Source organism: Dipodomys spectabilis, unplaced genomic scaffold (genome assembly GCF_019054845.1).
Source record: "Dipodomys spectabilis isolate Male_0828 unplaced genomic scaffold, ASM1905484v1 ptg000187l, whole genome shotgun sequence".
In the NCBI taxonomy this organism is placed as follows: Eukaryota; Metazoa; Chordata; class Mammalia; order Rodentia; family Heteromyidae; genus Dipodomys; species Dipodomys spectabilis.
This window is the reverse complement of record NW_024870864.1, coordinates 3,006,244-3,032,504: the sequence shown is the minus strand read 5'-3', so window position 1 is coordinate 3,032,504 and position 26,261 is coordinate 3,006,244. Positions and strand designations below refer to the sequence as shown.

Sequence of the window (26,261 nt, the reverse complement as noted above, 5' to 3'; positions counted from 1 at the left end):
AGAACTCATGCAAAGAACACTGGGCAGGGCTGGGCTTACACCCAAATCCTAGCTACTCAGGAGGCTGAGATCTGAGAATTGCAATTTGAAGCCAGTCTGAGTAGGAAGGCCCATAAGACTATCTTCCAAAAAAATTAGGCATGAAGCTGTGGCTCAAGTGGTAAAGTGCTAGCCTTGAACAAAAAAGCTTAGGGACAGCTCCTAGGCCTTACATTCAAGCCCCAGACAAGCACCTGCACACATCTGCGTGTGCGTGCATGCACACACACACACACACACACACACACACACACACGAATATAGGGGCAAGAATGGGAAGGAAGTGTCTGGATTTGGTGGATGAAGAAAGGTTTTACTGACTCTTGTAGCATGAGGGAAGGGCTGTGAGAGATGCTTACCTTAATGTACTGAAGGTCCATAAGTGCCCGGACGCTGAAGTCAGAGGTGTATTGGCCCAGGCTGCAGCTGCCAAACTGGTTACAGCTGCTTGTGAGGGTGGTGGAGGGCGACATATCTATGCTGTGGTCTGGGTAACTGAGGGAGGCCGAGCGACTGAGAGGGACGGGGTGGGATGGGGATCGGTCTGTGGGGAGAGTAGAGGCCATCAGGCTGAGAGCCATTCTGACACCTTTTCCAACTCTTGTCTGAAGGCCTGGCCCACCCAGCGTTCTTGGGGACAAGCAAGAGTATGCTGAAGCTCTAACTGCACAAGGTTTGGCCTCCTTAAAGCCAATGAGTTGGTATTTAGAAGAAGGGTCATGCAACAAATATTAACAAGTCTATTAAAGCCAACCAGCCAGAAAAGAAAACCCAAGACAAAGTTTATGGCTGCTATCCCTTTCTCAATAACAGCTTATGTCAAGTAACATAAGCAGTATACTTTTAAACAAAAGATTCTTATTAAAAGGAAGAACATACAGGTTGGGTACAGTGGTCCACACTATAATCCCAGCACCCAAGAGCTTGAGATCTAAGTATGGCAGTTCAAAGCCAGCCTGAGTGGACACATCTAGAAGACTCTTAACTACAATTAATCAGCCAAAAGCCAGAAGTGGAGGCAGGGTTCAAGTAGTAGAGTACCCATCATGAACAAAAAAGCTAAGTAAGTCCAAGCCCCATACTGACACAAAAGAAAAAGAACCGGCACAGGCCGGGCACCGGTGGCTTACACCTATAATCCTAGTAACTCAGGAGGCTGAGGTCTGAGGATCGAAGTTCAAAGCTATATCAGGCAGGAAAGTCCATGAGATTCTTATCTCCAATAAACCACTAGAAAACTGGAAGTAGTGCTGTGGTTCAAATGGTAGAGTGCTAGCCCTGAGCTGAAGAGCTGAGGGACAGCGCCCAGGCCTAGAGTTCAGGCCCCACAACTGACCAAAAAAAAAAAAAAAAAAAAGAACACACAGTTTGGACTCTTTCATTATGAAAACATGTTCCCAATATAATGCTGTCACATCCTATAAGGCTCTTGGAGGGTCAAAGGTGTGTTCGGCACCTGACAAGCTCAGTATGGAACTCCGTGCTACTCACTTCTGTCTCACCCGCAGCCAGCCTGACAACAAACAGTTCCCTCTCACAGAAACTCAGAGATCCCTGCTGTGGGGCAGTGAAGGCCTCTCTACCCAGGAAAGGGCAATGACTCAAGCTTGAAGAACAGGGAAAGCTAGGAGGAACTAGCACAAAATTTTTGCACATCTTTAGTACTCAGTTTTGAGAATCCTTACAGAACAATGAAATGTACAAAAATGTTAATTGTGAAGCATGCAAGCTTGTTTAAACAGGAAGTGGATTGAGCTGATTTTCTATTTAATTAACTACTAAGTTACTAACTACTGGACTATCTTATCCCTATCCCAGTGGAGACAGCAAACATGCTCAACTGAATACAGGCTTTATCCAAGTGAGGCCAAAGTAAGTAATACTCTATTTTTGTGATTTTTGTAAAAGTAGGAAAATAGAATCTGGCTATTCTATGACTGAGTAGTAGAATCTCATCCAGGAACAAGCAACAGAGGATCATGTATAAATAACTAACTTTAAGTAGCACCACCAGAAATACTGGGGGTACTACATGATATTTCACATTAACTATTCGATAATAAAATGCTTTTTAGTTAATGCTTACTAACAAACCAGAAATAGGAGCTGAATTCTTTTATTTTTTTATTCTTCACTACCTGAAACTGAAACCAGTCTTAATCATGCTATAGAAGCGCCCTCCTGCTAAGTGGCACCAGGAACTGCATTTTAAAGTAACAAATTATGACGCATTAGAGGTCATAAAAGTTCTAGAAAGAAATACACCAGGGGCTGGGAAGGTGGCTCAGTGGTAGAGCGCTTGCCTTGCATGCCTGAGGCCCTGGGTTCGATTCCTCAGCACCCCATAAGCAAAAAGAAAAAAGCCAGAAGTGGCGCTGTGGCTCAAGTGGTAGAGCGCTAGCCTTGAGCTGAAGAGCTGAGGGACAGCGCCCAGGCCCAGAGTTCAGGCCCCATGACGGGACCCCCCCAAAAAAAAAGAAAAAAAAAGAATTTTTTCCCCGTTTTTCCATTACTTTTTCAGTTAAAACATTATAAGAAAAACCAGGGTGGGAGTGGCACTGTAGCTCAAATGGTAGAGCACTTACCTTGAGCTGATAGAGCTAAGGGACAGCGCCTAGGCCCAGAGTTCAAGCCCCAGGACCAACAAAAAAAAAAAAGGAAAAATTATATCTAGAGAAAAAAGAAAAACCAGGGTATTTTTTAAATTAGTAATTAAGGACATGATTTTAAACATAGAAAAAGCTTTTTGCATAGTTTTTTTTAATATAATCATGTTATTTATAATAAAGACAAACACCAAATATATGTAGAGACTTAATAAATAAAGCCAGTATACCATATGGCTCTTGATGGAGAGGAGGGTTTTATGAGAAAGAACCTCTGTGATCAGATTAGGTGAAAGTACAAGATTCAAGTCATGAAGCATTCCATGGAACAAGAGCAGATTCAAAGCCACACCGGTGAGGCTTAAAAACAAGTGACTTCTTCTAATCCACTTTTCCATTTATTTATTTGTTTGTTTTGTTGGTCATAGAACTTGAATTCTGGGCCTTGTGTGTTGTCCTGAGCTCTTTAACTCAAGGCGAGCGCTCTACCACTTGAGCCACAGTGCCACTTCCATTATTTTTAAGAGTATCAAAATAATATAGTGTGGGGCTGGGAAGTTGGCTCAGTGGTAGAGTGCTTGCCTTGCATGCATGAGGCCCTGAGTTCGATTCCTCAGCACCACATAAGCAAAAAGCAAAAAACCGGAAGTGGCACTGTGGCTCAAGTGGTAGAGTGCTAGCCTTGAGCTGAAGAGCTGAGGGACAGCGCTCAGGCCCAGAGTTCAGACCCCACGACCGGACCCAAAAAAAAAAAATAATATAGTGTGTTCAGAATCATTAAGAAAAAACTTGCTGGGTATGGTGGCTCATACCTAATAATCATAGCTACTCAGGAGGCTAAGATCTGAGGATCACGGTTTAAAGCCAGCTTGGGCAGGAAAGTTCATGAGACTCTGCTATGGTTCAAGTGGTAGAGTGATAGCTTGAGCAAAAGAAGTTCAGGGACAGCACCCAGGCCCTCAGTTCAAGCCCCAGGACCAGCAACTCCCACCTCCTCCCAAAAAGAAAGAAAAGATTTAAAAAACTGCAAAAAAATAAAAGAACTGAAGGGCTGAGGGTATGACACAGTGGTAGAGCAAATGCCTAGCAAGATAAGGCCCTGGGTTCCATCCACACTACCACTACTTTAATGCTATCAGGTCCTAAAACCTAGGAATCCTAAGGAACCTCAACTAGGATGTATCTGTCCAGTACTGTCCCCATGTCTCCTGGGATAGATATCAGAGGAATGTGGTACATGGCTTTTGTCTTTTCCTAAACACTTTCTGACAGGAAGCCATATTTTAGTTGCAATTCAGAAAAATCAGTTCTCTCACTTATTGCCTGACAGCCACCTCCCATGTGAAAAGGTCAACGCAGAGGAGGATCTAGCTAGTAACTTACAGATAGGGTTCTCAGGGTAGCCTGACTGGGGCTCCTCCCTTACCTGCTGGACTGTGGCCTTGTTTGGCAGGCCGCCAGATGGACCACAGCCACTGACTGGAAAGCAAGGCAGAAAGGTGGGAAGGGTTTCAGAAAGCTGATGAGAAGTCATGTTATCTTGCCCAGGCTTGAGAGCAGCCTGGAGCACTCAGCCTATCATCTGAACGGGTGTATTTGTATGTGTGTGGATTTTTATATGGGGGAGTGGGTTAGGCCTTCTGAAGAACTGAAGAATCTTTGTGGAGGCTCCATCACCAAAGCAAAATACTAGAGCAAAGTACTGGCTGGCTCCCAAGTGTGCCCAGGTGAGATCTCCCAGGTGTTTGTAGGGCTAGGTTAATACAGCTGCAGTGCATGACTTGGGCAACAGGTGGCAGTGTTCACTTTTCCAGCATGCCACATTACCTGCGAGCCAGAAGAGTAGAGAGTTTCTCTTGCCAGGCGGACACCCCACCTGGGTAGAAGGCACTAGAGCAAAGAGGAGGAGGTCAGTGACCTGAGTGGGGTCAGGAGGCAGGATATAGAGCCACAGGAACAGGATGGTGATAGACCTGACAGAGGAGTACATACTGGGCAGACCAAGAGGGCACAGCTGGTCAAGTTTGCCCAGAATCATTCCTCCTTCTTGCCACTTCAAGTGGAATCTAAGGATTTACAGGTTGAAGGACAGAGCCCAGAACTCAGACAGTCCTCTGTGGCAGCACAGTTTCTCTGAACAAGATTTTTTCCTGACGTTAAGCAGGCACAATGTCTACAATCCCAACACGCAAAAGGCTGAGGCAGGATAGCCCCCAAGGCAAGAGGATCATGAGCTGAAGGCCAGCCTATGCTACCAAAGCGAATCTCTGTCTCAAAAAAAAATCTCCCCAATTGTATGAGCCTTATTTGTCCCCTACCCTAGAACTCTGCAGTGCCCTGATTCCGCATGAGCAGGGGAGACAATGTAGTGGGTGAGCTTTGTTTATATTCATGGGTGCCTGACTTCTAACACTGGGTTCTTCTTGTCAATACATAGTGACAGGCACCATAGACGAGATCTCCAGGAATCACAGCCTGTTCCTAGATACCAAAGGAGGCTTTTATTCTCCACCCTGCAGGAATCTGGGGCCTCTCCCAAGGTCAGTCAGATGCTCACACAGGCTGGGGCTGAGCAGGTCAAGCTTAGCCTACAATACCAAGCCTCCTCATCACTACACAGCCTCTCAAACAGGGGGAAGTCTGTGCAAATTTGTCCAAAGACTACTGTTAAGGGAGATCAGTCCTCTGTGGGCTGCACCCAAATCTCTATATTTCATCTGAACAAACTCTGATCAAAAAACAGTGGCTGAACCCCCACCAAAAGCCAAATCCATGTGCAACCCACCCAGGCAAATAGGCCCTAGCCTGGCTCTTAACACTGGCACTTTGGACGCCCAAATCCTGTACCCCAGCCCCGCTCCCCCGCCCCCCACACTTGCCTCTACTTGAAAGGTCAGCAGTGCCCCCAAGGTCTCCAAGGTCCCCTGCTGGTCCATTCTAATCTCATCATGCTACCCCTCAAAGGCCAAACACCCTTTCCCACTTCCTGTCACAGCTATATACCAGCAACTGTGTGGGCTTCCTAAGAGGTCCCTCATATCTGCACAGTCCTTTCTCACAGCAGGCTGGTCTCTCCATCTCAGGACACACCCCTTCTTCTCTTCCCTTTGGGCTTCCAAAGGGGAAAATACTCTGCTCCTCCAGGCCCAACAACTCAGAGGCCTGCATGGCCTCTGGAACCCCCTCATTTTCCATACGTTGGAGGTCTGCATAAACCCAGCTTAACAACTCACCAGTGGGGACAGAGGAAAGGGCCATGGTCCCATAGTATGAGAAGGCGCCAGTCTCAAACTTCATGTTCTCCTTCCCTGCTTCCACCTCTACCTTCCCCTGCAAGAACACAGAGTCAGAGTTACAACCACAGAAAGAGGTGAACCCTGAGCAAACAGGGCATTACAGGAGGAAGAGCTGACTCCAGAGACCTGTAGAGCTTAGTATGGCCTCTCAGGGAAGCAAGAGGGGCAAGAAGAGGTTCCATGACAGGGAGCAAGCTGACCACTAGCCTGGCCCAGGGTTGGGGGAACTCACCTGAAGGATGAGAATGAAGTAGTCAGCTGGCTTGTTCCGGGTGTACAGATAATGGCCTGAGCAGTATTTGTTACGTTCATCAAACTTGAGTTCCTGAATGACATCTGGGTACTTGAGCAGTCGCAGCAGGATTTTCTCTGATATCAAAGAGGGGCTAAACTGGGATACCTCTAGAGACAGAGACAGAGGCAGAGAGAGAGGGAGAGAGAGAGAGAAAAGACTTCACACAGGGCCCAGGCCTAGTGACTCTAAAGCAGAGTCACAGGGGAGCTGCCATCTGAATGGCAGCAGCCACTCCCAGCTATGACAGCTCCCTCCCCGACAGGCCACCCCTATGGTTTCCATCTCCCTGAGAAAGGCTGCATGCACTTGGCTGCTGACTGCTTAGACTCAAGTCTGTCTGCCTGCACAGACCTGAAGGATGACTTTTGTGCTAGTAACCAATGACCTTGGGTAAATTACTGAACCTGTGTCTTGATTTTCTTATCTGTAATGTAGAGATAAAAGCCCCACAGGTGGTTCCTGTGTTCAAATGGGATAATACACACAGAGCAGTTCAAGATATGTTTTTAGCATGTAGACAGTACTTTATAAATATTCCTATAATTATCATTATCCTTACCAACCTCGTAGTAAGAAAAATAAAGTAACAGGAATCAGTGCACCTTCGGTAAGTGAGAGTTGGGAAGGAAGCTGGATTATGAAAGAGAGGTAAGAAGACAGGATTTATTGTTTCTTTGTTTTTTACCATGTCCTGAAGGGAGCTGTGGATCATGGGCAAAAAGAGAGAAATATCACTGGTCTTCAGAGACCCCTGTGGAACTAGCACATGTTTAGAGATTTAGGGAGATGACAACAGAGTTGAATGCAGGCTCTCAAGGCAGGTGAGCTGGGGTAAGGGTATGTGCTGCATGCCAGAGGTATATGGCCAGTGGAAGGGTCCCTTCTCCATGCGTCTTCACCAGTTCCGATGGGCCTGAGATGCTCCCTCTGGTGTTCCCAGTGCTTAGTTTCTGTCTTTTTTGTATTTTTGTAATTTTTTGGTCTCTATACTGGGGCTTGAACTCAGGGCCTGGATGATGTCCCTTAGCTTTATCACTCCCGTGCTGGTGCTCTACCACTTGAGCCACAGCTCCACTTGCAGCTTTTTGCTAGTTAATTAGAGATGAGTCCTGTGTAGGCTGACTTCATATTGTGATCCTCAGATCTCAGCCTCCTGAGTAGCTAGGATTACAGCTATGAGCCACTGGCACCCAGCTTCCAGTGCTTATGTTCAACACACTCAGACACTGCTTACAAGTCTGAAAGATGAGCTACTCATAGCAAAGATTGGCAGGATGGTCCCAGGGAGGGAGGGATGCCTGGATTCTTCTAAGAAGGCTCTGTGTCCCTACACTTGTTTCATAGCCTTCCTAGGGGGAAGTGGCCAGAGGAACAGGATTTTTGCCTCTGTGACTGTTTCCACCAACAATAAATAGTCCTCCACACAGTCTTACCTGATGCCAGAAAGCGATGAGCAGCCAGAAGGAGTTGTGGTGAAATTTTTACTTTGAGTTCACTGTCAGTGTCCTTGAAGGCTGAGAAGTCACGCTTGTTCTTCTCAGACACCCGTTTCCGGCTTCGATTGTCAGCTATAAGAGAAAGGACCTGAAACTAAGAACACTGATCTCCAAGGACTAGGAAACCTGCTCTCCAGCTCCCGAGGCTTTTGGATGTGTGTGTGTGCTGGTCCTGGGTCTTGAATGCTGTCCCTGAGAGGCTTTGTTTTGTTTTTACTCAAGTTCTCTTTCACTTCAGCCACAGCTCCACTTCCGCTTTTTTTTTTTTGGGGGTGGGGGGGTAGGGGGCGGCTTGGGCAGGGGGTAGTTAAATCGAGATGAGTCTCATGGAGCTTTCTGCCAAGCTGGCTTGGAACTGCAATTCTCAGATGTCAGCCTCCTGAGTAGCTAGGATTATAGGCATGAGCCACTGGTGCCAGGCCAGCTCCCATACCTTATCCCAAACAGGAGGGGCAAAGAGAGCCTCCTCTCACTGCATTCCATACCAAATTCCTTGCTTATGGCAGCCAGTACTGGGCATCTGGGACTAGGTCTTGCTCAAGGTGTCGGGCCTTCCCATCTAGGGACACAAGATTTCAGATCTGAGCTGGAAATGGATTCTGGACTTGTAGAGTGGGCCAAACTTACTGTACATGTCCGACTCATCCAGAATCTCAGACTTGATGATCTCCTCGATGACGTCCTCCAGGGTGACCAGGCCCAGCACCTCATAGAAGGGGTCGCCCTCACCCTCGTTGTTCACCTTCTGCACAATGGCCAGGTGGGACTTCCCTGTGGGAACAGTGAACTGAGTCAGAAAACACACAGGCACAGGTATGGAACTCTCTTCATCTCTTTTCTTTTTTTGGGTCAGTCATGGGGCTTGAACTCTGTGCTTGGGCGCTGTCCCTGTGCTCTTTAGCTCAAGGCGAGTGCTCTACCGCTTGAGCCACAGCACCACTTCCAGTTTTCTGGTGGTTAATTGGAGATAAGAGTTTCACAGACTTTCCTGCCTGGGCTGGCTTTGAACCGTGATCCTCAGATCTCAGCCTCGAGTAGCTAGGATTACAGGCGTGAGCCACCAGCGCCCGGCTGAAACTCTCTTCATCTCAATGTCTATACACACTTAGGGTCAAAGTCATTGAGGTTTAGTTACAGCAGGTTTTCTCCTGCCTTCTGAATTTCCTGATGTTTGTACTAATGGGTATCACTTTAATGCAAAGGAAGTCTTTTTAAAAGTCTTTCACTAAGCTGGCTCGGGGCTTGAACTCAGGGCCTAGGCACTGTCCCTTTAGCTTTTTTTGCCCAAGCCTGGTGCTTTACCACTTGAGCCACAGTGCCACTTCTGGATTTTTGGTGGCTAATTGATAAAAGAGTTGGGCTGAGAATGTGGCTTAGTGGTAGAGTGCTTGCCTAGTATGCATGAAGCCCTGGGTTTGATTCTTCAGTACCAGTATAAACAGAAAAAGCTAAAAATGGTGCTGTGGTTCAAGTGGTAGAGCTAGCCTTGAGCAAAAGAAGCTCAGGGACAGTTTGCAGGCCCCGAGTTTAAGTCCCAGGATTGGGAAAAAAAAGAGAGAGTCTCACAAACCATGATCCTCAGATTTCAACCTTCTTACAAGCTAGGGTTACAGGCATGAGCTTCTGGCACCCAGCAAGGATCCCTTGTTTAAAGAGGATGAAAGCAACAACGTCCAGGCTGGTGCCTGTTACCAGGCTCTTGGGATTCTCAGCGAGCAGACAGACCTATACTACAACGGCAGCTAGACTGAGGGTCTGATGCTGTCCACCCCCATAGGGCTTCACACTCAGTTCCTCCACATTGCTCTCTAGCAAGCTCTCCTGCCTAGATCCAGGGGCTGCCACACTTCCCAAAGGGAAGTTTCTCAGTTCACAAAGCCATTAACAAATTAGTCCACTGTAATTAGGCTAGGCAGAGCTTGTAATTAGAAAGAGGCCTCCCCCTCAACCTGGAGCAAGCCAGGAGAAATTAGGAGGTAGGGGTGGGGCAGATCCTTCTGCAGAAGCTTCCAGGCTCTCTTTTTGGGTGTCCACCTTGCTCTTCTGCCCTAGTCCTAGCAAACAAAAAGGATGAACAGCCAAGAAGGGCTTGGTCCACATTCTAGATAGGAATGAAGTTACATGCCACCAAGCAGAGTTGGGGGGGTGGGTGGTTGGGGGTAGGGGGGGTTAAGGAGATAAAAGGACAAGACACATAAGTTTAAAACAAACTCAGGAAAGAGCCATAGGGATCATGAATGTCAAATCTGGGTCTCTGGCATGAAATCCCTTCCCAAACTAATACTGGAGGCCTCATTGTAAAGCTAAAAGTTATTCAAAACACTTTCAGGAGACCTTCCAGGCCACAGAAAAGCCCTCTACCCGTGGGACTCTTCAGAATTCTTAAGGATCCCTTTGGAAGAACAGAAAGGACATGAGGTCTGCAAAGAAAGTAAAATCATCACAGCATTACCTCTGCCCCCCTCCCCATGCTGAGGGGACGCACTGATTTTGAAAGGTTTCAACACATATACTAGTTACTATAATATACAAAAGTTACAGTCAATAAAGGTTTAGTACTTTTTAGTACTTTGCTGGACTTAACTACAAAGTCCCTGGTATCTTTCTAGAGCTGAACCAACAAAGGCAAGATATATAACCTGGTCAGAACCCTGGAGTCTGTTCTCTGGGCCTTTGCACTTGCTGGAGGCTGACTTTATAGGAGTATTCTCTAGGGAAAAAAAGAATACCTCCAGGGGGCAGCCAAATAAAACTATGTCACCAAACCAGGACAAGAATTAAAGAAGGCAGCTTTTAACACCTCCTAAACTGGGTTTCTCTAAAAAACCTGTTGGTGATGCCTACTTATTTTGAGGGGGGTTGTTTTGTTCTGTATTTGTTTTTGTGATAGTACTTGATTTTGAATTCCAGGGCCTAGGCATTGTCCTTTAGCTTATTTACTCAAGGCTGGTGGCTCTATCACTTGAGCCACAGTTCCACTTGCAGCTTTGTGGTGGTTAACTGGGATAAGAATCTCACAGTCTTTCCTGACAAGGCTTGCTTTGGACTTCTATCTTCCGATCTCAGCCTCCTGAGTAGCTAGGATTACAGGTATAAGTTATTGGCACCCAGTTGTCATTGTTGTTTTAATGCTCATGGTGAACAGGTAAAAGAGTACAGTATTTCAGAAGGCCAACTGGGAAGGATGACTCAAAACAAAGCATCCCTAACCTCAGACACAGAACTTTCTCTCCTTGGAATTTATCCTATAGAGATAGACTCCACCATGCCACAAAAGGAGTTTATCACAACCTTCTCCCTAACAGCTCTAACCTAACCACTAACTCAGCTACAGCTGAGTCCTGGACAGAATCCCTGGCTGCTCTAGAGACAATCTAGTAGAGCTGGATGGGTGAAATGTGGAATGGCACCATGTAGAAGAACAAGTTGTGGGACATAGTGTCATGGAGTGCATAGGAACAAAAAACACAGGGCTTGAGCTGGCCTAGAAATATCTGGAAGTGGCCACAGGATCACATTTGAACAGCAGATGTTCTATACTGTTCTATTAGATGGTAAAACTTACTTTTATTAATTAAAAAGGAAAAAAAAAAAGAGCCAGGTGCTGGTGGCTCATGCTTGTAATCCTAGCTACTCAGGAGACTGAGATCTGAAGATCAAATCTGGAAGCCAGCCCAGACAGAAAAGTCCATGAGATTCTTGGCTCCTATGACCACCAAAAAGCCAGAAATGGAGCTCTGACTCAGGTGGTAGAGTGGTAACCTTAAGCAAAAATACTCAGATACAGAGCCCAGGCTCTGAATTCAAGCACCAGAACTGGCATAAAAGAAAACAAAACAAAAAAAACCCTGGGAATGTAGTTCAGTAGTGCAGCCCTTGCCTAGCATGCTTCCAGGTACTGGGTTCAACTTTTAGCACCACAAACAAAAAAACCAAACCAAACAAAACCCTTAAGAAATTAGAGAACAGGGCTGGGAAGGTGGCTCAGTGGTAGAGCGCTTGCCTTGCATGCCTGAGGCCCTGGGTTCGATTCCTCAGCACCACATAAGCAAAAAGAAAAAAGCCGGAAGTGGTGCTGTGGCTCAAGTGGTAGAGCGCTAGCCTTGAGCTGAAGAGCTGAGGGACAGTGCCCAGGCCCAGAGTTCAGGCCCCACGACCCGACCCAAAAAAAAAAAAAAAAAAAAAGAAAAAGAAATTAGAGAACAAAGAGAAACTAATGAGAGTCTCTAAAGTTGAACAACAAAGACCCTCTGTTCTCCTCCCCGCCCCCCCCCCCCCCCAGCATCACTGGCTATGCTGACACAGGCCCAACTCCTATGAGTGTGGTGTACCTTTTGACATGAATCAATGAATAGCATCTTGCTCAAACCCCAAATCAGAAAACAGCCCCAACACACACACACACACACACACACACTAATGGCTCAGAAAAGCTGACAGCTTCTCTATAGGGGAGAAACATCACTTTGGAGGAAATGAACTGTTGCCCGTGGGTGCCCTCTAGTGGCAGTCACCTCAGTAACAGACACCTTATAGGTATGCAGTCAAGTTCAAGTTCACTCCCTCACCCCAACCCCCTCTAAAGGGCTGAAATTTGGCCACTGTTCTTTTTTCTTTTCTTTCCTTTCTTTTCTTTTCCCCTTCCTTCTTTCCTTCCTTCCTGTCTGTCTGTCTGTCTGTCTCTCTCTCTCTCTCTCTCTCTCTTTCTGTCTGTCTGTCTGTCTGTCTTTCAGGTGGCTCGGTGGTAGAGTGCTTGCCTCACATGCATGAGGACCTGGGTTCCATTCCTCAGCACCACATAAGCAGAAATAGCTGGAAGTGGCACTATGGCTCAGGTGGTACAGCACTAGCATTCCCCCTCCCCGCCCCCCCCCCCCCCCCCCCGCCCCATCTGGCTTGAACTCTGGCTTGGGTGCTGTCCTTGTGCTCTTCAGCTCAAGGCAAGCCCTCTACTGCTTAAGCCACAGTGCCACTTCTGGTTTTCTAGTAGTTTATTGGGGATAAAGAGTCTCAACGGCCTTTCCTGCCTGGGCTGGCTTTGAGCCATGATCCTCAGATCTCAGCTTCCTGATAGCTAGGATTACAGGCGTGAGCCATGGGTACCTAGTTAGAGCACTAGCCTTGAGCTGAAGAGCTGAGGGACAGTGCCCAGACCCAGAGTTCAGGCCCCACGACTGACTCTCCCCAAAAAATAAAATAAAATAATCAGATCTTGAATATATGACTGGCATAATTTATGACTGGACTGAAACTCTAAAAGGAAAATAGAGGGTAAGATAGGGAATAATTTTGTCATGCATTTCAAGTACATATGAAAACAGCATTAAAAACCTCAATAAAAACTGTTGATCAGGGGCTGGGAAGGTGGCTCAGTGATAGAGCGCTTGCCTTGCATGCATGAGGCCCTGGGTTCGATTCCTCAGCACCACATAAGCAAAAAGAAAAAAGCCGGAAGTGGCTCTGTGGCTCAAGTGGTAGAGTGCTAGCCTTGAGCTGAAGAGCTGAGGGACAGTGCCCAGGCCCAGAGTTCAGACCCCACGACCGGACCCCACAAAAAACAAAACAAAACAAAACAAAAAAACTGTTGATCAATAAGGGGATGGAGAGGAGAAAGAGAAGGGGTACTAGCAGGAGCTGTTGGGCTAACAAGGAGGCTGAAGGAGGCTGAATAAGTTGGAACAGATTGTTGGCAGCTGTGAAAATAGGACAATGAAACCTGTTGAAAGTGCTTTGGAAAGCAAGAAGGGGAGGAGGGAGAGAGTGATAGAGGGGATGCCATAGATTTGAATACATGTAAACAGGTGTGGAAAGGTATCAATGAAAGTAATGTGATAATGTATAACTAAAGTAAACCAATAAAAGTGTGACAAAGGGAGAGAAGAGGGTGGAGCCTAGTAGGAAAAAGTTAGGTCACTGGGGGAAATTGTGTGTAGGGGGGGTGGGGGGGGGTCTTTGCAAGGCTTTCCTGTATTTCTGCTTTCTGGCTACCATGAGGAGAATTTCCTCAGCCATGCCCTCCTACCATAATGTTCAACCTACCCCCAGCCCCAAAGCAATGGGGTCAATAAACCATTGACTGAAATCTAGAAAACATAAGCCAAAATAATTCTTTTTTTTTTTTTGTCAGTCATGGGGCTTGAACTCTGGGCCTGAGCGCTGTGCCTCAGCTCTTCAGCTCAAGGCTAGCGCTCTACCACTTGAGCTACAGTGCCACTTCCAGTTTTCTGGTGGTTTATTGGTGATAAGAGTTCCACAGACTTTCTTGCCAGGGCTGGCTTTCAACCGTGATCCTCAGATCTCAGCCTCCTGAGTAGTTAGGATTACAGGTGTGAGCCACTGGCGCCAGCTAAGCCACAATAATTCTTATCTCTTAATAAGTTGATTTATCTCAAGTACGTGCTATGGTAATGAAAGTGGATTTAAAACAAAAGCAAATGGCCAGTGCTTTAATCAACTATGCCTATGTAATGAAACCCCAATAAGATATCTATACACTAAGATTTCTCAGGTGAGCTTCCTTGTTGGTGAGCACATCTCATGTCCAAAAGGTTATTATATGCCTAGTTCTGGAGGCCAGGGAGCTCTATGCCCAGGATACTTCAAGGACGGGCCCCATGGGTCTCTTCACTTGGCTGGTCCTGGATTGTGTCCTTCATAATTACCATAGAAGCATGCACTGCACTTTGAATTCTCTGAGTTGTTCTAGAGAATTATGAATCTTGAGATAGTTTAGCCAGAAGTGCTAAAACGATGCTAACTCAGGGTGACTAATGACAGTATTAAATTACAGTTTTTTAGTAATATAATGAAAAGAAAAACGCTCAATTTTATTAGGCCCATGCAAACCAACAAAAACAATTTTTTCTTCCTATTATCTATGAATAAATAAATAAAATCAATACTATGTCCCAAACATTGTATTCTAATGAGTGACTTCATTTCACTTCTGCTGTTCCTTCAATTGGATAACTGGTTGGTGGGGTAAGAAAGAAAGCATGAAAATTTACATAATACATCTACAGCTGAAAGTTCTACATTCTTCAAAGTAGTACTTATACAAGGCGGGGGAGGACTGATATAAGATTGTAAAAATGTTAAGATTTGGCTGAACCCTATGAAATTGCCAATATTTGACTATGTTTGACTCAAACAGCAATTTAATATGGTGTGATCCAACCATATCTGGAACTGGGGATGGGTTCTGTTTTCTTTTATGTATTTCCTAATGGCTACATGGTTACCTATTCTACCCCCTCCACAGGACTTTGTCCAGAAGTAGCTAGGTGGGACCCTTCTGTCTACAGGTGAAACTTGCCAGGCAGGACCCCATCTCTGGAACCGGTCATGAGTGACAGGACGCAGAACTGGCCTGCATCCCCCTATACCCTTCCTGTGCCACCTCTTCATCTTTCTGTCCTCACTCACAAATCACCCTGGGTGCTCCAGTTCCAGCCTCTCTGCCTCCTGTGTAACGCTCATATCTTGCTAACCAGGGTCCAGGTGCTCCAAAGCCTGGTCTAGACCCAAACAGGAGGTCTCCAGGGGTCCCAGGAAGCCTAATCCCTACTTGTCCCATGCTTATTTTAGCAAAGGACTATATTCTCCTCCCTTCCATAAAAGTTTCTTTACAATCCATCAAAGACAATAAGGAAACATGTTACTAGATGGCAGGTTTCAAAGTCCACCAGGGCCCTGATGAGGCCCCCACTCACCAGCTCTAGCTGCCTCTCTCATGGGGGAAGAACCAAGCCTCAAATCAGATCACCACCTGAGATGGGGTCCTCAGTGATATCTTTGCTAAGTCACACAGCAAGTTGAAGTCCTAGGCTGCCAGGACTGGCCCAAGGCACTCAGGATCTCCCATGGGTGCAGGCCTGATGACTGGATGTCATGGCTTTAGGCCATGAGTCTGCATCTACAGATGGCTGGGTACTCTGATTTCCTGGCAATCCTCTCCATTTTCCTCCCTTCACTTATACTTGGGCAGGGTTAAGCTGGCTATTACTAGTGCCGACCTCAACCTGCAGGAAGAACAGTGGCCCATCCAAGCGAGTAAGATGGCAGGTCATGGGGCCTGAACTTTGGGCCTGGCACTGTCCCTCAGCTCTTCAGCTCAAGGCTAGCACTCTACCACTTGAGCCACAGCGCCACTTCTGGCTTTTCCTGTTGATGTGGTATTGAGGAATCGAACCCAGAGCCCCATGCATGTGAGGCGAGCACTCTACCACTGAGCCACCTTCCCCGCCAAAACTTTCAGCTTTTTGGTGATTAATTGGTGATAAAGAGTCTCATGGATTGTCCTGCCCAGGCTGGCTTTGAATAATGATCTTGCCTCCTGAGTAATAGGATTGCAGGTATGAGCCACCAGTGCCCAGCCCAAATTAGATACAAATTAGATCCAAGAAAATGCAAATTTTTTAAATGGACATTTCATTTCTGTGTTTTGTCTTTGTGGTGCTGGGACTTGAACCAGGTAACTTAAAAAAAAAAAACTGCTATCATAAAAGTGTAGTACAGAGGAGTTACAGTTTCGTAAGTAAGGTAATGAATCCATTTCTTTTTTTTGTTGTTGGTCGCGGGGCTTGAACTCTGGGCCTGAGCGCAGTCCCAGAGCTCTTTGGCTCAAGACCAGTACTCTACCACTTGAGCCACAGCACCACTTTTGGTTTTCTAGTGGTTAATTGGAGATAAGAGTCTCACAGGCTGGGCGCCGGTGGCTCACACCTATAATCCTAGCTACCCAGGAGGCTGAGATATGAGGATTGTGGTTCAAAGCCAGCCCAGGCAGAAAAGTCTGTGAGACTCTTATCTCCAATAAACCACCAGAAAACTGAAAGTGGTGCTGTAGCTCAAGTGGTAGAGTGCTCGCCTTGAGCTGAAGAGCTGAAATACAGCACCCAGGCCCAGAGTTCAAGCCCAAGACTGGCGAAAAAAAAGAGCTTCACAGATTTTCCTGCTCAAGCTGACTTTGAACCACAATCCTCAGATCTCAGCCTCCTGAGTAGTTAGGATTACAGGCGTGAGCCACCAGCCCCCAGCTATGAGTCCGTTTCTATTTGGAGAATGTCATCTCTTCCCTCACCTTTTCCTCGTTTTTCCCTCCTATCCCCATCCACAAGTTGTACAGTTCATGTTCAACATAGTGTCTAGTGAGTACGACTGTTGCATTTTTTCACCCTTTGTCCCTGCATTTGTGTCCCTCCACTTCTATCATATTAGCCAAGATTTCCTAGATTAAAAATGGGCTTTGGGAGAACACATCACTGCTATTAGGAATATGGCAGTATGTGTGCAAATGTACAATGCATAAGACCTTGGACTCGGCCCTTTCTTTTATACAGAGGAAGTGACTCTAACACTCAGCAAACACCCAGCCAGTGTGCATTCTGTGCCCAGGAGGGATCCTACAACATTTATCATACTTAACTGCAGCCACTCAAGAGGTTGACTCAGAACTAAATTTATTGAGAGAGTGATTCATAGTGTGTATAAAGCAAAAAGTTACAAACCATACAAGGAGCAATTACTGTGTTTTTCCCTTTTATTTAATACATTTTATACTCTTTGTGTACTCTGTCTCTGTGGAAGTGCCAGTCCTGGAGCTTGTCTCTTAGCTTTTACACTCAAGGCTGACATGCTACCACTTGAACCGCAGCTCACAGCTCTACTTCCAGCTTTTTGGTGGTTAATTGGAGATAAGAGTCTCAGGGGGCTGGGAAGTTGGCTCATGGGCTGGGAAGTTGGCTCAGTAGTAGAGTGCTTGCCTTTTCATGCATGAGGCCCTGGGTTCAATTCCTCAGCACCACATAAGCAGAAAAAAGCCGGAAGTGGTGCTGTGGCTCAAGTACTAGGGTGCTAGCCTTGAGCTGAAGAGCTGAGGGACAGCGCCTAGGCCCAGAGTTCAGCTCCCATAGCTGACAAAAAAAAAAAAAGTGTCTCAGGGACTTTCCTGCCCAGGCTGGCCTTAATGGGTGATCCTGTCAGATCTCACTCAGCCTTCTCAGTATCTAGGATTACAGATCTGAGCAACCAGCACATGGCTTTTTTTTTTTTTTTTTTTTAATTGTTGGTACTAGGGGTTAGAAGTCAGGGTCTTGTACTCTTGCTTAGCTTCTTGGCTCCTGGCTGTACTCTACCATTTGAGCTACACTTCTAGTTGTGGCTAAGAGGTGAGACTCAAGCTTTGAAGCCAGCCCAGGCAGGACAGCCCATGAGACTCTTATCTCCAATTAACCACCAAAAAAGGAGCTGGAAGTGGCTTAAGTGGTAGAGCACCAGCCTTGAGCAAAAAAGTTAAGTACCCAGACCCTGAGTTTAAGCCATAATACTGGCAAAGAAACAAATAATCACAACAACAACAAAATTTGACATATACCTGCTTGCTTATCCCTTGTATTTTGAGCCCTCAACCATGTCACAGGCAGAGGCCTGTGAAGTGTTAACCCCTCCCTCCTGCCAACGGACATATCAATGGTTACCAATCCTTTTTCTGTGTATGTGGTACTGAGGAATGGAACCCAGGACTTCCTGTATGCTAAGCAAGCGCTCTACCACTGAGCCACCTTCCCAGACCAGTACCAATCCTTTTTCTACTACAAATAATGCTTCAATAAAAACTCATGTACTGCGGGACATGATGGCCCACGCTTGTAATCCTAACTACTCAGGAGACTGAGATCTGAGGATCACGGTTCAAAGCCAACCCGGGCAGGAAAGTCCATGAGACTCTTATCTCCAATAAACCACCAGAAAAGCAGAAGTGGCCCTGTGGCTCAAGTAGTAGAGCACTGGCCTTGAGCTGAAGAGGTGAGGGTCAGCGCCCAGACCCAGAGTTCAAGCCCCACGATCAACCAAACCAAACCAAACCAACTCATGTACATGTATCCATTAATTTTATTGGAGTTACTGGGCCATAAGGTTCCTATGGTGGCAAGTTTGATAGAAACTTCCAAATCTCTTTCTAACAGGAACCTGGGTTTACATTCTCACCTGAAATCCTGTTCAGTAAGTTCTCCATTCCTGAGTATCTTGTATGAGGTGAATATATATAGTGGATACTAATAAATAGGCGATTGATAGATATTGCCAATGAAAACAGTGGCACTGTAGCTAGGCATGCTTTTATGGGGTTTTGTTGTTGTTGTTGTTGTTAGTGCCGGTACTGGGGCTTAAACTCAGGGCCTGAGTACTTTCCATTAGCTTTTTTCCATTCAAGGCTGGTGCTCTACTACTTGCTCTACATCTCCACTTCTGGCCTTTTGGTGGTTAACTGGAGACAAGAGTCTCATGGACTTTCCTGCCCTGGTTGGCTTTGAACCATGATCTTAGCCTCCTGAGTAGCTAGCTAGTACTATAGGCATGAGCCACCAGTGCCCATCTAGGCATGCTTTTTAAAAAGAAAGAAATGGCAAAGGGAAAACAACAGTAAAGCAGAAAAAAAAAGTGAGAGAAATTGACAGAAGACAACCCTAGGGAAAAGAAAAAAGGAAACTCCCAACACTGTAGTTCAATAGCCAAAAACACAATGGAAATGTAGAAAAAGACTCCTAGAGACCCAAGCAGACCAGGCTGAGCAAAACACACGTAACAGCAGGGCACCACACAGACAGCAGGGCCTCAGTCCACCTGAAACCTGTCAGAGCAGACTTTGTTTACATTCACTTTCTAAGCCAAAATAAATAAGTTTCACTTTTGTTTGCACACACACAGACAGTGGCCCATGTCCAGGGCTGCTGTCCCCACTCTCATTTTCTCTTATTCACTCTCTAGTCAAGTGAGAGGGAATGCACTTGAGTTGTACTCTGCATTCTAAGCCAAATAAACCCTCACCAAACATACAATGGCTTAACATTAACCCACACAAAGGAAATGGCACATTGTAGACCAGACTTGATCAACCAAAGCCTGAAGGAAGTACAATAACTAGCTAGTCAAGGGTGATAATGGCTGGCCACTGTCATTAAAAATGACTCTCACTGGGGCTAGGAAGGTGGCTCAGTGCACTTGCCTTGCACGCATGAGGCCCTGGGTTTGATTCCTCAGCACCACATAAGCAAAAAGAAAAAAGCCGGAAGTGGTGCTGTGGCTCAAGTCATAGAGCACTAGCCTTGAGCTGAAGAGCTGAGGGACAGCGCCCAGGTCCAGAGTTCAGGCCCTACGACTGGACCCCCCCCCAAAAAAAAATGCCTCTCACTGTCAGTATATTTTGTGTCTAGTAAGTTCAGACTTTGTGCTAGAGATAGTATGCAGTAGAAACTATTTGCGAAGGTATTTATTTAGTGGTACCAGTACTAGGGCTTGACTCAGGGATTCATGCTCTCACTTGGCTTTTTCCATTCAAGGCTGGCGCTCTATCACTTGAACCATACCTCTACTTCTGGCTTTTTACTGGTTAATTGGAGCTAAGAGTCTCACAGACTCTTCTTGCTGGGCTGGCTTTGAACAATCCACAGATCTCAACCTCTTAAGAAGCTAGGATTACAGACATGAGCCACTGATACTTGACTATCTTAGCAAAATATGTAAATGTGGTTATTTCATCTTTCTTTAAAAATTGTGTTTCTTGCCAGGTGCCGGTGGCTCATGCCTGTAATCCTAACTACTCAGGAGGCTGAGATATGAGGATCAGTTCAAAGCCAGCCCGGGCAGGAAAGTCCTTGAGACTCTTATCTCCAATAAAGCACTTGAAAATCGGAAGTGGTGCTGTGGCTCAAGTGGTAGAGCGCTTGCCTTGAGCTGAAGAGCCCAAGGACAGTGCTCAGGCCCAGAGTTCAAGCCCAACGACCAACTGAAAAAAAAATTGTGTTTCTTGAAAATGACCCCTGTAACTGGGCAGGGATCAGAGGGGGAAACTGGGAGAAAGCAAAGGAAGGGTGACACTGTCCAAAAAAAGAAATGTATTCATTACTTGACTTATGAAATGGTAACCCCTCTATACAACACCCTAATAATAACAAAATTATATTTAAAAGTTGTATTTTATAATATATATTACTGAAATTTTATATATATACATACACACACACACACACACACACACACACACACACACACACATATAAACACTAGAATGATGGAGATACAAACAAAACCATTTCTTTCTAATCAGGTGCACAGTCAAAAGTATAGAGAGCTCCCTTCAGACTAGCTCAGCAGTCCCAGCTAAATAGAGGCTGGTGTAGGAGGATCGCTTGAGCCCAAGGAGTTCTGTGTTAACCTGGGGAACATAAGAAGAACCTATCTCAAGACAAAAAAAAAAAGCTCACATTTCAGTTGTCACTTCACATAAAACCCACATAGATGGCCCGATCACAGTTTGCCTCTCTCCAGCCATCAACTTGCAGTACAAGTTGCTAGGAGAAGCCCAGGAGCTGCCTCTAGATCTCCTTACTATAGATCTCAATTTTCACTAAGGCCCAGAGAAGCCATGCCCACCCAGTGTTATACTCAAGGAGGGTGATAAAGTTGAGCCTTCTGCTTCAAATAGCCTTGTAATCCCAGTACCTTGTGGCTGAAGCTTGACAAAGAGGTGATAGGAACCCTAACACTAGTCGCTCATCCTGGGGACAGGTGTTTTCCATTCTTTGTTTCATCAGGAGTCTTTAGGCATTTTAACTGTTTATTATGGAAAATAGCAAGCATATATAAAAGCAGAGGTAATAACATAATTACATCCTCATCTAACTTAAATAATTAACAACTTATGCTGGCCAATCTTGTTTCCTCTTTACTCCCACTCACTTCACTAACTTATTTTGAAGCAGAACCCAGGGTTGATCTGTAAACATCTGTAACTACAGATATTTAATATTCAGTGTGCCTCAAAAATATTTTTTTCTAGTGCTGGGGTTTGAACTGAGGCATTATAATTGCTATACAGGCACTCTACAGCTTGATCCATACTCCTAGCCCTTTTTGCTTTTGTTGTTTTTTCAATAGAGTATAACTTTTTGCCTGGGACAGCCAGCACCTCCATGTTCTAACACTTTATACAAAGCTGGAATGACAGGCAATGCCACCATGCCCAGCTATTGGTTGAAAATTTGCCCAGGCAGGCTGGGAATGTGGCTTAGTGGTAGAGGGCTTGTCTAACATGCATGAAACCCTGGGTTTGATTCCTCAGTACCACATAAACAGAAAATGCTGGAAGTAGCACTGTGGTTCAAATGGTATAGTGCTGGCCTTGAGGAAAAGAAGCTCAGGGACAGTGCCCAGGACCTGAGATCAAGCCCCAGGACTGGAAAAAAAATTGCTTGCTTTAAACCATGATCTTCCTGATATCAGACCCTTGAGTAGATAGCATCATAAGTATCAACAACTACATCAGTCCAGTCTCCTTTAAGAAGTGTGTGTGTGTGTGTGTGTGTGTGTGTGTGTGTGTGTGTTGGTCCTGTGTGTGTTGGTTCTAAGCTTGAACTCAGAATGTGAGTGTTGTCTCTGAGCTTTTTTTTTTTTTTGCTGAAGGATGATGCTCTACCACTTGAGCCACAGCTCCACTTTTTGCTTTTTGGTGGCTAACTGGAGATATGAGTTTCATAGATTTTCTTGCCCAGGTAGCTTTGAACCACAATCTTTAGAAACTCCTGAGTAGCTAGAATTATAGGCATGAGCCACTGATGCCCAGCTAGAAGACTTTTTTTTAAAGTGCAAAATAACACTATTACCACACCTTAATAATATATATTATTTATATATATATATATATCTTTAAGATCATTAACTATCTTTTTTTGCCCTATTTTCTTATTTTATTTTTATATCTCTAATTTTTACATGATTTTTCCCCCTAATACTGGTAACAAAAGTGGAAGGGAGGATATAGAACACTTGTAGTCTTGGGCTGGGCATGGTGGTATATGCCTATAATCTTAGCACTTAAGAAGCTGAGTCTGGAGGATTGTGAGGGCAAGGCCTGCTGGACTATAAAGTTGAATTTGAAACTAACCTGGGCTATATAGTAAGAGCCTGTTGGGGGAAAAAATTCTGGGGATTAAAGGTTCTTTTGTGGTGCTGGGCATTTGGGAGTTGAACACAGGGCCCACACATGCTAGGACACTCTCTCACTGAGCCAAACTCTTAGCCTAAAAAAAAGAAAAAAAGTATTTTTTTTTCAAAACATTAAATGACCTCATAATATTTCATTAGACAAATGTATATACAATCCCAATCCTTAATAGGATCTTAAATTGCACCTTTCTCTGCCATATGGAAGTGTGTGTGTGTGTGTGTGTGTGTGTGTGTGTGTGTGTGTGCATACATACATACAAACATACATTTAAGTTCACTTTCTGCATGTCCTTGGGCTAGGAGGTCAAAGGACAGGTTCTTTGAAAAGTTTCTGAACTGATCTAATGAGTCACTTTAGATCGAATGCATCCTGGAGAACATAGCCAGACAGGTAGAGCCCTGATTTTTTTGTTGGTGGCTCACGCCTGTAATCCTAGCTACTCAGGAGGCTGAGATCTGAGGATTGAAGTTCAAAGCTAGCCCCGGCAGGAAAGTCCATGAGACTCTCCAATTAATCACCAGAAAACTGGAAGTGGCGCTGTGGTTTAAGTGGTAGAGCACTTGTCTTGAGCTGAAGAACTGAGGGACAGTGCCCAGGCCCAGAGTTCAAGCACCATGACCAACCAAAAAAAAAAAAGAAAGAAAGAAAGAAATCAGGGCTCAACAGCCCTGAGTGTGAGTTGTGTGTCCTGCCCAGACAGTGACAACCACATAACCTGGCATCTAGGTAGAGGCTCCCTCCAAAATGAAGGAGAAAAGGCATGTGCTCAGGAGGTCAAAGGGGGCCCCAGCCATCTATCAGCACCACCAGACTCCTTTTGAACTTGGCCCCTGCTAGCAAACTGCTTCTCCCTTTCTACCCAGTTCCCTTGTTTTTAAGAGCTCCTTGGCCTTTTCCCCTGGAAGTTTGGCACATAGCCATCTGGCCTCCCGCCCCAGCCAGAAAGAGCCCCTTCCTCATACCTTTGTTTGCAGCTCACTACCTTTTGAGGTGCCTTTTTTTTTTTTTTTTAGAATTATTTGTGCAACCAGCTAATAATCTACAGGCAAATCAATCTGAAAGTTGAGCCATTATTAATGAGCCCACATGTGTGATTTAAGTCAGAGGAAACTCTGCTAAAGGCAACTGAAATCATATCCATCCAACCTGGGTCTAACTTCCCACTGAACTAACCTAGTAATCCTACCCCCTATACATACAAATGAAATTAAAAGTAGCACTTTTTCCCCCTAGGTGAACCCCAGTTGCTGCCTGGTAATCACATACCATTTCCAAATGTTTACAAACTATTAAAATCATTCTAGATCTTGATATCAAAACTTGAAGAGGGAGAAAAACTGCAGCAAGGGTAGAGGTGTTGTAAGAGGCTTGTTAGAGAAAGGGGCAGGGAGGGAAAGAAGAGGACAAGAATATAATTTGATATGTTCAAACTTGCTCACCTAAAGTGGGATATTAATTATAAGAAGGGAAAAGACTTAGTTATTAGGCAATTATTTTTCCTGCCATTAAAATATCCTAATGACATCTTATAATAGCAGGAAAAACAATTATAGACCCATCTCTCATGAATGTAGGTGCCAAAAACCTAAATAAAGCTATTAACTAATTAAGCCCAGTGATGTGTAAAAAAGATAATAAATCATAAGTTAGACAGGTTTGCTCCAGTCACAAATTGCTTGGATTAACATGAAAAACAATCAATATATTTCAGAATAAAGGAGATCAATCATGTCAACAGATAATAACAAAAAAAAAAAATCACTGGTTGATGTTAGGTGAAATGAACCCCAAGATAAGTATTCAAATGTTTTTTCTTTCATGCGATTTTTTTCTAACATATTTATAAGATGAATCCTTTGTTGCTGCTTTCTATGTCCTTCCCCCACGGTATAACCCCTGCTCTCACTGTATTTGATGTTGGTATAATTTGTGGAGGGGAAGGGCAAAAACAAATTGTTTAAATAGAATACAGGTGGACCCATTGCAACAATGAGATGTACAAGTCGTTATGTCGAAAAACAAACTTTACAACTTTGGTGGGGGGATGGGGAGATGGGAAGGGATGGGAAGGGGAAACAAAGGAGGAGGCAACAATGCTTGATAAGAAATGTACTCATTATCTTGCCCATGTAATTGTAGCCCCTCTGTACGGTATTTTCACAATTTAAAAAAAAAAACAAAACAAACAAAAAAATCACTGGTAAAATTTACCTATTAGTTAGAACAACTCTTAGCAATCTAAGGACAGAAGAGAATTTAATTCACTCAATAAAAGAAGTCTATTTTTTACCAATCCAATGTATGATTAGTCTTATTTGTTCACTTACTATTTCCTAACTCACTCCACATTGGGGATGGAACCCAAGGCCTCTAGCACACTAGGCAAACACTTTACTACGGGTTGATATCCTAGTCTTTACACCAAGCCCATTGTTACCTATTCTACACCATCCTAGATATTGCCGTCAAAAACAAGACACAGAATGCATAAGAATAACAAATGGGTAGTGAAAAATAGTAAAACTGTCAGACAATATAATTATACATATGTAAAAACCAAAAGAATTAAAAGCAAACTGACATGCTGAAACTCACATGTGCTGGGCACTGGTGGCCCACGCCTATAATCCTAGCTACTCAGGAGGCTGAGATCTGATGATCACAGTTCAAAGCCAGAGAGGGCAGGAAAGTTCATGAGACTCTTATCTCCAATTAATCACCAAAAAAACCAGAAGTGGAGCTACGGCTAAAAGTGGTACAGCACAAGCCTTGAGCAAAAAGAAAACTGAGACTTCCCAGGTCTGGAGTTCAAGCCCCATGATTGACAAAAAATAAATTAAGTAAGACTATTTGCTAGCTCTTGCAATCCTACCTACTCAGGAGGCTCAGATCAGGAGGATCATGGTTCAAGACCAGGTAAGCAGAAAATTCACTAGACTCCATCTCCAAAATAATCAGCAAAAATCAGAGGCTGGAGATATAGGTCAAGTGGTAGAGCACCAACCTAGCAAGTGTGAGAGGACCTGCTTTCCAATTCTAATACTAGATGGATGGATAGATAGATAGATACATAGATACATAGATACATAGATAGACAGATAGATAGATAGATAGATTGTCTAGAACCAGCTGGGCACCTGTGGCTCACGCCTGTAATTCTAGTTACTCAGGAGGCTGAGATCTGAGGATCTCAGTTCAAAGCCAGCCTGGGCAAGAAAGTCCATGAAACTCTTATCTCCAATAAAAACCACTAGAAAACCGGAAGTGGTGCTATGGCTCAAGTGGTAGAGCGCTAGCCTTGAGCTGAAGAGCTGAGGGACAGCACCCAGGCCCAGAGTTCAGGCCCCATGACCGACAAAAAAAAAAAGAAAAGATGGGGAGGAGGGAGGGGAGGAAGGAGGAGAAAGAAGGAAGAAAGAAGGAAGGAAGGAAGGAAGGGAGAAAGGAGAAGGAAGGAAAGATAGGCATTGGTTAGGAGTATAAATAGTGACACTTTGAAAAACTGTCTCATCTATACTTGTC

At 44.9% G+C, this 26,261-nt stretch overlaps 1 protein-coding gene across 2 annotated transcripts in view; it reads right to left on the bottom strand.

Moving 5' to 3' along the window:
• The window catches only part of Cnnm4 (cyclin and CBS domain divalent metal cation transport mediator 4), a 45,651-nt gene that overhangs the window by 2,653 nt on the left and 16,737 nt on the right, over positions 1-26,261 (bottom strand). For both annotated transcript variants that reach the window (XM_042695534.1, XM_042695535.1), the window contains exons 2-6: positions 8,360-8,503; positions 7,670-7,804; positions 6,174-6,343; positions 5,879-5,975; positions 399-583 (exon numbers count right to left, since the gene is read on the bottom strand). In XM_042695534.1, the coding sequence (XP_042551468.1) occupies positions 399-583; positions 5,879-5,975; positions 6,174-6,343; positions 7,670-7,804; positions 8,360-8,503 (731 nt within the window). The remainder of the gene's footprint in view (positions 1-398; positions 584-5,878; positions 5,976-6,173; positions 6,344-7,669; positions 7,805-8,359; positions 8,504-26,261) is intronic.